Genomic DNA, 12363 nt, shown 5'->3' with positions numbered 1-12363 from the left:
GAAGTATAAAGTCCCCAACTTTATCCCATTCTGAGTGAGACCATGGTAGATAGCTGAAGCCCTGCAATTTCTCAGCTACTTAAAAAAAAACCCATTAGGCTCCTAAACCAGTGTGGATACTTTACTCACCTCAACACTGAACTGATCACTGAACACAACCTGGGGACTCAATTTCAGGGACTCTCCAACTCATGTTCTCAGTATTATTTATTTATATTATGTATTATGACTTGTTATTTTCTATTTGCAGAAATTCTCTTCATCTGCATGTTGGCTGTTTGTCAATCTTTGTGTGTGGTTTTTTGTTGATTCTACAGTATTTCTCTGTTGCACCCTGCACTAGTAGTATAAGTAGAAAGTGAATGGTAGTATGATAATGAAGGTGACAAATTCTCTGTGTACACACACACACACACACCTAGGGTGCCTAAGACTTTTGCACAGTACTGTAGTAATTTTATATATTGTACTGCTGCCACAAAAAACAACATGTCTCATGACATGTAAGCGATGATACACCTGATTCTGATCTGGGGGTCTCTATTGTGGACTGAGAGTGGGAAGGGGACTGGGAGAGGGATTCATGGTTGGGAAAAGGGGAAGGGAGAGGGAGTGGGAAGCACCAGAGAGACATTCTATGAATATCAATAAACCAGTTGTTTTGAATCAGATGACTTTGCCTGGTGTCTCAAGGCTGGGTGTGTTTGCACCCGGACCACACCCCTCCCCTCACCAGTCCTGGCATTTCTTCTCTGTCACCTCTCCCACAACCCTGCCACGGTGCTCTGCCCTCACCATTCCCAACATCCTTTGCTCCTGCCAGATTTACAATCTCGCTCTCCGTTCTATGTTGACAAATACAATACTGTGCAAAAGCTTTAGGCACCCTAGCTATATACAAACGTTTGTACATGTGCCTCAGACTTTTGCACAGTACTGCATATTCTACTTTTTAGTGAGGTTCTTACTTCAGGTTGTTACCCAGACATGGTTGCTGCACTTATTTCAGATGGCTGTTCTTGGCTGTAATGTTGTTGGCCATGCTGGATTTAAAATATGGAAAAAATTGCTGAACTCGAATGGGTCAAGGGCAGTGGAAGCAGACAGATCAATTGTCTTCGTTTCTGCCGTGTTTTTGGAGATGGAGGCTGCCATTTTGTGGAACTGTTTTACATCCTCCATTTTGTGAGATGAAGTTGCTTTCCTTTCAGTGTTTTAAAGTAAACACAATGTTGCTTCAGGTAATGGACTAGAGACCATTTCCAAATAAGAAATTATTTGTGGGGTGTTTTTGATATAATATAACATGCAGGTTTGTGAATATTGGGGTCTGTGCTTGCCTGGAGTGATTCGACTTGGTCACTGAAGAGCCAATAAAAAGGTGTTAAAGGTCAGACGCATGACCTAAAGCCAATGCCACAGGAATGCAGTATTTGAATTGGTAAGGAACAAGTATTAAAGTGGACACTTTCAGTGTGCTATCAGCGATAATCCTCTCAAGAGACCCACCATTGCAAGGGAGAACCCCCATGCTGGGGGCTGGGAGAGGAAAGCATAGACCATCTGACCAATGGAGATTGCCTATTTTGGTGCTATAAATTGGACAAGTTGTCCAAGTGAGCATTGGCACTGTGACGAGAATACACATAAATTAAGATGTTTGCTGGCCTGGGCTAGCACCAGTGGCATCAGCAGTTGGTCTGCCACCTGTCCTCAGGGGAGGGAGAGATAAGGAACACAATGAAGCAGCATTTGGAGATGTTAATGAAGGAGCCAGCAGTCTGGGTATTGTCAAGATCGGCTCCCCCTTTGAACCCTGAACTGTTTGAAGTGATGGACAGGCGATACCCCAGCAGGGGGATAAAAAGGGACAGGTTCGCTGAGGCAGGACACACACGACACCTTGAGGTAACAAGACCCTGGAAGCGGTGCCCCCCCCCCCCCGCAAGTCGGCGGGAGTCGTTTTGGAAGGCTGGTGGCGGAACCAAGCCTTAAACGCACAGGGTGGAAAGGTACGATCAGCGGGAACCTGGTGTGTGTCCACCCTCGCTTGGGTGCCGGGTTAACTGCAGAGGATCGACTGCATCTGGAGGAGGGGTCACAGTCAGTGACCTCAGGTGACATCACAAAGGACTCGCCCGAAAGCTGCTTGTGAGCAATATGGCAGGTCTGTGAGTGGAAGCCGTTTTGAATGATTATTCGTTCTTGTTCTCTCTCTCCTTCCCCCCACATTGTCCATCGCCATGGCAACGATTACTGCAAACTGAACTAAATTGAACTGAACTTTGCGTCACTTTGAAATTGGTCATTTACCCCTAGACAACGATAGCGCTTGATTGATCCTGTTATCTTAATTCTGTGCACATGTGTGTTTATCATTGCTGAACTGTTGCATTTATTATCCTTTCGATTACTGTGTTGCTTATTTCTTTAATAAAACTTTCTTAGTTCTAGTAATCCAGACTCCAACTGAGTGATCCATTTCTGCTGGTTTGGCAACCCAGTTATGGGGTACGTAACAGTACAAAGGGAGCAGCAGCATTTATGTTCTAAGTTGTTGGCCCAGGGGTCAACCTAGTTCCATTGTGGCTTGTGCAGAGAGAATAAAGTGTGAGCTTCGATTAATTACGAGTTGTGTAGTGAATTGCCTAACCTAGTTTTGTTGACAAATGGTCAACACTGTTCTTCAAATGCAGATAAGCGCTAATCCTCATCCACACAAATCGTTAAATCGTTAATCCTGTAACGATGTGGTCAGTCAGCACAGATTTGTTAAGAACCTGCCATCTCTGGCTTAATGTATTCATTGATGGCAACAGTGACGTATTACTGAATCACTATCTTGATCCACTAATATCTGCCGGAGATGGATCAGGGTAGTGGGTGGCATGCTAGTCGAGGAGTTTTTTTAATCCTGAATAGTATTGACCTTCTTTGCTTGTTGTTGGAGATGTACTCATCCAGTCAAGTGGAGATATTCTACTACACTCTTGATGTGTGTGGTAAATAGTGGTAAGGTTTCACAAGTGAGCTGAATGAAGAAGTGTCACTTTGAGATTTCCAGCCCCTGAACGGCAACTAAGTGATTCTATGACTTGGGTTGATTCAGGTTTTCGGGATATAGCAAGATTGGTAATGATTTGGTAAGATGGTTTGACCTGGTGTATATAATTTTACTGTGATGAATTCCCAGATGCAGGCTAATCTGAAAATTGAAGTCTGTAGAATCCAAGGAAAGTTACATCCAAAGTTGACTCTCTGGCAAAAAGCAAAAAATAATAGTTGATAGATGTTTTACTGATTGGTAGACTGGCCATCAGGGAGCTACAATGCTGACTGCTCATCCTCTACTTTGTGTAATAATTAGACAGGAGTAGGAAATTTTGTTAGTATGTTTGAAAAATACATGTTACTTACATTGTCACAATGTGTGCTGGCAATATTGGAACCCAAGTGCGGAATAAAGACAGACTCTGCATAGAGATGACAACTACAATTTATTCACAAGAATTCCAACAGAACATCGGTGGCTTGGCCGAGTGACACTGGGAGATGTAACGTTCTCAAAACTAGGACCCTGCGATTGGCACTAATTGGACATCCACTTAAAATCTCACCAGGCTTGTCAGAATAACTTAACAAGCTTAAGCAGAAAGCACCAGGAGACTGCATTACAGAGAGCGAATCGCTGGAGAAAAACACAAGGAACTCTAAACGATTTAACGATCTTATTAATCAACCATTAACCAATTCAGGTGCTCCAAAAACCTCGGAGCCCAATGCTCTCCAGCTCCCCGCACAGGTCTGATGAGCTCAGTTCATGTATGGTGTGTAGGACAGATCTTCTCTGCGGAACATTATCTTGTCTCAGCGGAATAGGCTTGTCAGTTCCTGAGATCCCAAGAGCGATGCCCTCTGGAGCTTAACTCCTTGCAGGGTCATCATGGCGTGGTTCCCTCATGGTCAAGGGGTGGCTGCAGATGAAGAGCGATCCAACTAATTCTCAACAGAGGAGCTGACAGAAGATGATGACAGTCCATCACAGGCAGAGCCTTCCCCGCCATTGAACACATCTACAAAGAACGCTGGCATGAGAAAACAGTATCTGTCACGAACCCCCAGGATGGCGGGACTGTCATATGTTGAAAGATTGGAACGACTGGGGATGTATACACTGGAATTTAGAAGGATGAGAGAGGATCTGATTGAAACCTATAAGATTATTAAGGGATTGGACACGCTAAAGTCAGGAAACATGTCCCCGATGTTGGGGGAGTCCAGAACCAGAGGCCACAGTTTACAAATAAGGGGTAGAGAATTTAGAACGGAGTTGAGGAAAAACTTTTTCACACAGAGGGTTGTGGTTCTGTGGAATGCTCTGCCTCAGAAGGCAGTGGAGGCCAGTTCTCTGGATTCTTTCAAGAAAGAGTTAGATAGAGCTCTTAAAGATAGCAGAGTGAAGGGATATGGGGAGAAGGCAGGAAAAGGGTACTGATTGTGGAAGATCAGCCATGATCACAGTGAATAGTGGTGCTGGCTCGAAGGGCTGAATGGCCTACTCCTGCACCTATTGTCTATTGTTTCACTAAATAAATAAATATGATGTAAGTTAAGGAAATGAGAGAGTGAATGGTGTTGTCTTAGAGCACATACACATTAGCTGGGAAGAGTTTATCAGAAGCCTTAAAGTGCATCAAGGTGGGTAAAACCCGTGAGTATGAACCTTGTTGGAAGCCAGGCAAGTACTTGCAGAGATTTTTGCTTAATCTCTCGTCACTGATGAAATTCCAGAGTGCTGTAGAGCAGCTAATGTGGTGCCGTTGTTTAAAGAAGGGAGCAGAAATAAGCCGGGGAACAAGAGACCTGTGGGTGTAACATCAATAGTGAATAAACTGCTTGAGGGCATTCTAAAGGACAGGATCTACCAACATCTGAAGAGACAGGATCTGATTTGGGACAGTCAACATGGTTTTGTCCGTGGGAAATCGTGTCTGATAAATCAAAAACTCCAAGAGTTCTTCAAAGAAGGAAGAGGATAGATAAGGATAGGACTAGGCAGTGATGTTGACAGTCAAGGTGCTCTCCACTGTTCATCTGTAGAAGTTGGCAAGAGTGTTTGGTGACATACCAAATATTCTCAGTTTAGACTAGCCGTTGTCATTCGTTCATGATTGTTTCCGTGTGTTGGGCCCAAGTTGATCCTCTGAGATGTTGATGCCTTGGAACTTGAAGCTGTTCACTGTTTCCATTGCTGATCCCTTGATGAGACTGGTGTGTTCTCCTGACTTCCCCTTCCTTGGACTTGCTGCCATTGAGTGGGCTGTTGATGTTGCGATACCACTCAATCTGCTGATGTATCTCACTCCTGTATCAAAATTCAAAATAAATTTATTGTCAAAGTACATATTTGCCACCATATACAACCTTGAGATTCATGTTCTTGTAGGCATACTCAATAAACCCGTAATAGAATAATCATAATAGAATCAATGAAAGACCACACCAACTTGGGCGATAAACCAGTGTACAAAAGACAACAAACTGTGCAAATGCAAAAAGAAAGAAATAATAATAAATAAGCAATAAATATTGAGAACATGAGATGAAGAGACCTTGAAAGTAGTCTATAGGCTGTGGGAACATTTCAATGATGGGGCAAGTAGAGTTCAGTGAAGTTATCCCCTTTGTTTCAAGATCCTGAATCCTGATTGTTGAGGAGTAATAACTATTCCTGAACTTGGTGGCGTGAGTCCTGAGATTCTTGTAGCTTGTTCCTGAAGACAGCAGCGAGAAAAGATCATGTCCTGGATGCTGGAAGTCCCTGACAATGGATGCTGCTTTCCTGCGACAGCACTCTATATAGATGTGCTCTATAGAGGGGAGGGCTTTACCCACAATGGACTGGGCTGTATTCACTACTTTTCATAGGATTTTCCATTCAAGGGCATTGGTGTTTCTATACCAGGTTGTGATACTGCCAGTCAATATACTCTCCACCACACATCTATAGAAGTTTGTCAAAGTTTTAGATGTCACGCCGAATCTTTGCAAACTCCTCAAGAAGTAGAGTTGCCGCTTTGCTTTCTTCATAATTACACTATTACAAGAATCTCTCTTGCAATAATGGTCAGTGAGGCGCAGAGAATCTGTATTTTCCAACAAGTAATTTTTATTGTCGCAACTAAAAGGCATGTGGGTTCACAAACCAACTACCTGTGTGCACCCTGTTAGAATTCCCTGTCCATCCATGAACAGTCAGTGAAGAGAAAAGGTACTACCCGGGAAAGGAGTCTACGCTGGTTTGGCGTTCCTCGTGGTCCTGACCTCCATATGTCTGTGGGGTTGTCCTCATCCGCGATGGTTGGTCTCTGGTTGCTGGAGAGTTACCGTCCCTGCTTATTATGGAGCTCCTGACTCTTATAGTGTTCCTCGTTAATTGAACTGGTGGATCTCCACCCCGTTGGCTCAAGGTCACCTGACCTGCCTGGGTCACCTGCTTACTGATTCTAGTCTAGGGCTACAACCAGCATTGTTTCATGGTTCTGCCCACCCCAACCTTGTCTGTTTGTGTCTTTCAACTCTGATTAGTCTAAACCATTTAAATGAGGTGACCCAGACAGAGTCTGACGAGATTACAGATTTCTTCATTGGTAGGTCTGGCATTTTATATAATAAGTAGCTACTCATCTGAGAATGGTCTCAGGTTTTGCAGGTCATTGCCTGAAGTTCCTTGCGTCCACATTCAGCTGCTCTGATCAGATTATCCCAGAGCAAGAGTCAGTTCAGAGACCACAAGATGGGGCAAAACAGAGACAACTGGTTTGTCCGCTTCCCCTGTCCTTGACTTGTCAAATCCACTAATTGTAGATTGTAGTTTCTTCTGGCCAACAGCACTTACACGCTGGGTCCAGGACAGGGCTTCTAAAATGATAACACCGAGGAATTTGATATTACTGACCCTCTCCACTTCTGACCCCCCCCCCCCCAGTAAGGACTGGCTTATGGACCTCCGTTTCCTCCTCTTGAAGTCAATAATCAGCTCGTTGTTCTTGCAGACATTGAGTGTGAGGTTGTTGTTCTGGCACCTCTCAGCCAGCTCCCTGTTGCCATCTCACTGTATATTTCTCTGATCATTATTACTGATTTAATTCAGATGTACGGTATATCATTGAATTAACATTTTCTGATAACAGAGCTCCAAAAACGTTTTCCTTTCAGCATCCCTGATGGCTGTGTAAGGGCAAAACTGACCAAAATCAAAACAATTGCTGCCTACCTGCAAACATATGAACTTGTTATACTTGCGTGACATGTCTACAGCTCCAATGATTGCTCTAAGAAGTCGAACCCTTTATTCGATCCTTTATTAGCAAATGTATAATTAAGCATTATCTCAGTGGTCAGCAAAGAAATGACCTCTGCTGGCCCCAGGCTACAAACGGCCACGAAATAAGCATGATTACAAAGGTAATTCCCCTTCACTTTTACCGCACCCCCACTGATGGGATGAATTTCCTTAATAAACAGGTAATGCAGAATACATGGCTCTTACAAGCTAAATGTGGAAGGGACCGACACCTTCTGTTTTGTTGTATCTGTTTATTCAGTAAACAAGCACTTTGTCAGTTATATTGGCAGTAATCTAACTTTCTGCTTCCTCCTAGATCCACAGTTTGTGGGATCAACATTTGTCAGAGAAAATGAAGGGAGTGGTGACGATGACAAACTCTACTTTTTCTTCAGTGAGGTAGCTCGGGAGTTTGACTACTATAAGATCCCACGAGTTCCGAGGGTGGCCCGTGTTTGCAAGGTCAGTTTGGAGCCCTCCAAGCCCTTTAGATCTATTTACACAATTTCTGCAGAAAAGAGCAAAGACTTCACCACCAAGAGGGGTTATGCTCTTCACGCAGAAGGTGGTGTGAGTGAGGAGCGAGCTGCTGGCAGAAGTACTGGTGCGGGTTTGATTTCAACACTTAAGAAAAATTTGGATAGGTACACGGATGGGGAGGGCGGGGTGGTGACAGGGTGGAGATGCATCTCTTCCAAAGAAGGTGTAATGTGCTCCTTCTCGCCACTAGCCTAAACGTCACCCATGGGCAAGATGTAGCACCTGCTTAACCCCCCGATCAGGGTCACGTGAAGCCATAGGAGCAGGTGGTGGATGGTCGTATGAGCAACTGGTGTATATCACAAGTCCTGGTTATGCAACCACTGACGCCAGGCAGACAATCTCTGATTTTGAGTGTTAATAATGGCTGGGGCCACCCGTCTTGTAAATTGCCCAGAAGAAGGCAATGGCAAATCATTTCTGTAGAAAAATTTGCAAGAGTATTCATGGCCAAGACTATGATCGCCCACCACAACGGCACATAAAGAATGAATGACATGGACGCAGCGATATGGAGAGCCATGGTCCGGATGCAAGTTGATTGAAATAGGCAGAATAAAAGGATTGATGGCCCAGTTGGAAAAATTTAATAACGCTTGGATAAATCTTACATTAAAAGTATGGCAGAAGGTGGTTAATTCATGTGGAATTAACAACATGTTAAAACTCTTTAGATGGTGTGCATATGATACCGAATTCCTTCCCAACAGAGGAGATAAAAGATTTGAGCTATGGATAAAGAAAGGTCTTACAACCTACCTCTTATTTATAGATAAAAGAGTATTACAAAGTTTCCAAATCCTGCAGGACAAACATGGCCTAGAACATAATGACTTTTTTAGGTACCTTCAAATACGAAACTATGTTAACCAGAGTTGTAGATATACAGACCTATCAACAGTAGAATTAGAATTTTTCAAGATTCTGAATTCGGCTTGCAGTTCAATACCTAGTAAATCAGTTTCTCGCCTATATAATGCACTCTCCCATGCTAAAAATGTAAATACACTGTATATTAAAGAGAAGTGGGAGAAAGAAGCGGGGTTGGTACTTTCAGAGGAGGCTTGGGGGAAAATCTGCAGCTTTCAATGGCTCGACTAATTCTTTGACTTGGAGAGAACATTGTTGGAAAAACATTATAAGATACTTCAAGACCCCATATCAGGAAAAATATAAAGATACAAATGTGATGTGTTGGAGAAGGTGCGGCTCCAAGGAGGCAAATCATTTTCATATTTTCTGGGATTGCCCTAAATTAAGTCTATTTTGGGAAGGTATTCATAGAACATTAGTTAAGGTACTTAGGTCCCAGATACCTCTGAACTTTGAGACGCTCTATTTGGGGCATGTATTGTTCCTTGAACAGAAGGAAGATATAAAGTTGCTGCAGGCCCTCTTAGCGGCAAGTAAGAAATCAATCACTAGAAAATGGCTAAATCCAATACCACCTACATTAGAAGATTGGTACGAAATTATCTTGGAAATATTTAAAATGGAAAAGTTGACTTACTTCCTGAGAACTCAAAAAGAAAAATTTTATCAAATCTGGAATAAATGGATTGAATATATAACCCCAATGCGAGCAGACTTTAGATGACTCTCCTAATGATTTATATTGCTCTTCTCACCAACACAGTAATATTGCTAACGTAAGCACCCCTAGTCTAAATGTTTGTTTTTTTTGGAAAATAGAGAATTAACACAAGTAAAGGGAAAGATTTGGGAAAGGGATAAAAAAATGAAAAAATTAAGTAAATAAGTACATAGGGATTGGATAATTATGTCTGCGGGCAGGAGCAAGCATGAACAAATTAGGATATAAACACCTACAATGGTTGGTATATAGGCTTGTATACAACATTTTGGACCAGTGGAAATGGTCCAGAAGGGTTGTGTGGAAACTATTATTACCATTTTTCTTAACAACTAATTTCATTACTTAGCCTAATAGGTTAGATTTACCACAGTACATAATTATCTATTTAAATGTTTATTTTCCTTTTATATCATCTCAATGTGTACTTAAGAATGTATAAATAATTGTAGTTTTATACATATAAAAAAATGGAAAAGGTTATATGTGTGAAAAAAGTACATGATATTTGTGAATTCCTTATCCAAATAAAAATAAAATTTAAAAAAAAAAGGAAATAGGCAGAATAATAGTTCAGCATGAATGAGATGGACCGAAGGATCTGTTTCTGTGCTGTAGTGCTTTATGACACTAAGAATACTTTTGATTGAACTCAACACTACTTCCTCATTTTAACTATATCTCTTTAGAAGTGTTTTCTCTATATTTTTGTCACATTTCTAAGGTGACTGAATTCAACATGTTAGTCGAATGTTGCAGAATCATCATTCTCGATTCACATTCCTCTGATATTAAGGACCAAGTCGCTGGAGGTCGGAACAAAGCAGAAAATTGTAGATTGGTAATAGGGAAATTATTGGAAAAGATTCTCATAGACAGCGTCTGCCCAGATTTGGAAAAGTGTGTACTTATTAGGAGTAGTCAACATCGTGTTGTGGAGATCCAATTTCATAGTTGAGTTCTTTGAGAAAGTGCCAAAGATGGTTGATGAGTGTAGGCCGTGGGACATTATCTACATGGACCTTAGTTTGATGAGGACCTCCTTAGTAGGCTGGCCCAGAAGATTAAGTCACATGGAATACAAGGTGAGTTGGTAAATTGGATCAACAGCTGGCTTGCACGTGAAAGACAGAAGGTAATGGTGGAGAGGGGCATCCCTCAATGGAGGTGTTCCGCATGGATCCCTGCTGGGATTCTCATGTAAATGATATGGATGAAAGTGCACATGAGAAATGGTGGAGTTGTGATTAGTGAGAAAGATTGTTACATGATGTGAAGACAGACTCCGACGGATTGAGCGGACGAGACCAATGGAAGGTCCAACGGTCAAGAAGGCGGTCTCTGCAAGCGTCGTGGAACGTGTAGAGCAGGACAAGACACAGAAGATGTCCTGGTCATCCACTGCGCCTAGTCCCATCTCCAGCCGTCTCGACTCTGTCTTGCCACTGGATCCAGATGGGAATTGGGAAGAGAGAGTGAGGCTGACGCTGCGCAACTCTCCCTCACTTAAATCCAAATCAATTGCTAGTCTCGACACCATAAAGAACAGCCGGCTGGTGGCGCAGTGACATTAGCGCCGGACTCTGGGAGCGAAGGTTCCTGAGTTCGAATCTGATAGAGCCGCTCCCGGGCATGCTTTCCATCCGTGCCAGGTTGAGTGTCGAGCTAGCAACTCGACCTCGTAAGAAAGTACTAATGGTGTCGAGGTCTTCATCGATGACGAGGGACGAACCTTGTTACATGATATAGCACAGTATAGATCAGTTGGAAATGGCAGATGGAATTTAATCTAGATAAGTGTGAGATGTATAATTTCGGGGGTCAAATCTAAGAAAATTATACAAAATACAGAAATGCTGTCCTACAAGCATTTTTCTTTATCTGTCTCAAGTTCTGGGCTTGTACTAGCTGGAGTTTAGAAGAATGGAGGGGGGGAATCTCATTGAAACCTATTGAATATTGAAAGGCTGAGAAAGAGTGGACATAGCGAGTATGTTTCCTATAGTGGGGGAGTCTAGGACCAAAGGACTCAGCCTCCTAATACAAGGACATCCCTTTAGAGTAGAGATGAGGAGGAATTTCTTTAGCCATAGGCTGGTGAATTTGTGGAAGTGTTTCCACAGAGTGCTGTGGAGACCAAGTCATTAGGTATACATAAAGCAGAGATTGATAGACTCTTGATTAGTAAGGGTGTCAAAGATTATGGAGGGAATATAGGAGAATCGAGCTGAGAGGTATAATAAATCTGCCATGGTGGAATGACACCACAGACTCAATGGGTTAAATAGCCGAATTCTGCTCCTATGTCTTATGGTCTAAGTTCTCCTGAGAGTCGAGGATTCAAATTTTGTTCTTTTTAATGATAAAAGTCCATAAGACCATAAGATATAGGAGTAGAATTAGGCCATTTGGCACTTCAAGTCTCTCCACCATTTAATCTTGGCTGATCCTTTTCTTTCCCCTCCTCAACCCCACTCCCGGGCCTTCTCCCCATAACCTATGATGCCGTGTCCAATCCAGAACCTATCAAGCTCTGCCTTAAATACCCTCGACGACCTGGCCTCCACAACTGCCTGTGGTAATAAATTCCCTAAATTCGTCACCCTCTGGTTAAAGAAATTTCTCTGCATCTCTGTTATAAATGGACACCCATCTATCCTGAGGCTGTGACCTCTTGTCCTAGCCTCCCCCATCATGGGAAACATCCTTTCCATATCTGTCTAGGCCTTTCAACACTCAAAAGGTTTCAATGAGATCCCTCCTCTTCTTTCTAAATTCCAGCGAGTACAGATCCAGAGCTATCAAATGTTCCTGGTATGATAACCCTTACATTCCCAGAATCATCCTTGTGAACCTCCTCTGGACCCTCTCCAATGCCAGC

At 42.7% G+C, this 12363-nt stretch overlaps 1 protein-coding gene across 1 annotated transcript in view; it reads left to right on the top strand.

Annotated features, from left to right (window-relative positions):
- Positions 1-12363, top strand: part of LOC140196872 (semaphorin-4F-like) — a 164883-nt gene that overhangs the window by 118162 nt on the left and 34358 nt on the right. The window contains exon 7 of the mRNA XM_072256766.1: positions 7665-7810. Within this exon, the coding sequence (XP_072112867.1) occupies positions 7665-7810 (146 nt within the window). The remainder of the gene's footprint in view (positions 1-7664; positions 7811-12363) is intronic.

Source organism: Mobula birostris, chromosome 4 (assembly GCF_030028105.1).
Source record: "Mobula birostris isolate sMobBir1 chromosome 4, sMobBir1.hap1, whole genome shotgun sequence".
Classification (NCBI taxonomy): Eukaryota; Metazoa; Chordata; class Chondrichthyes; order Myliobatiformes; family Myliobatidae; genus Mobula; species Mobula birostris.
This window is presented reverse-complemented; position numbering and strand designations above follow the sequence as displayed.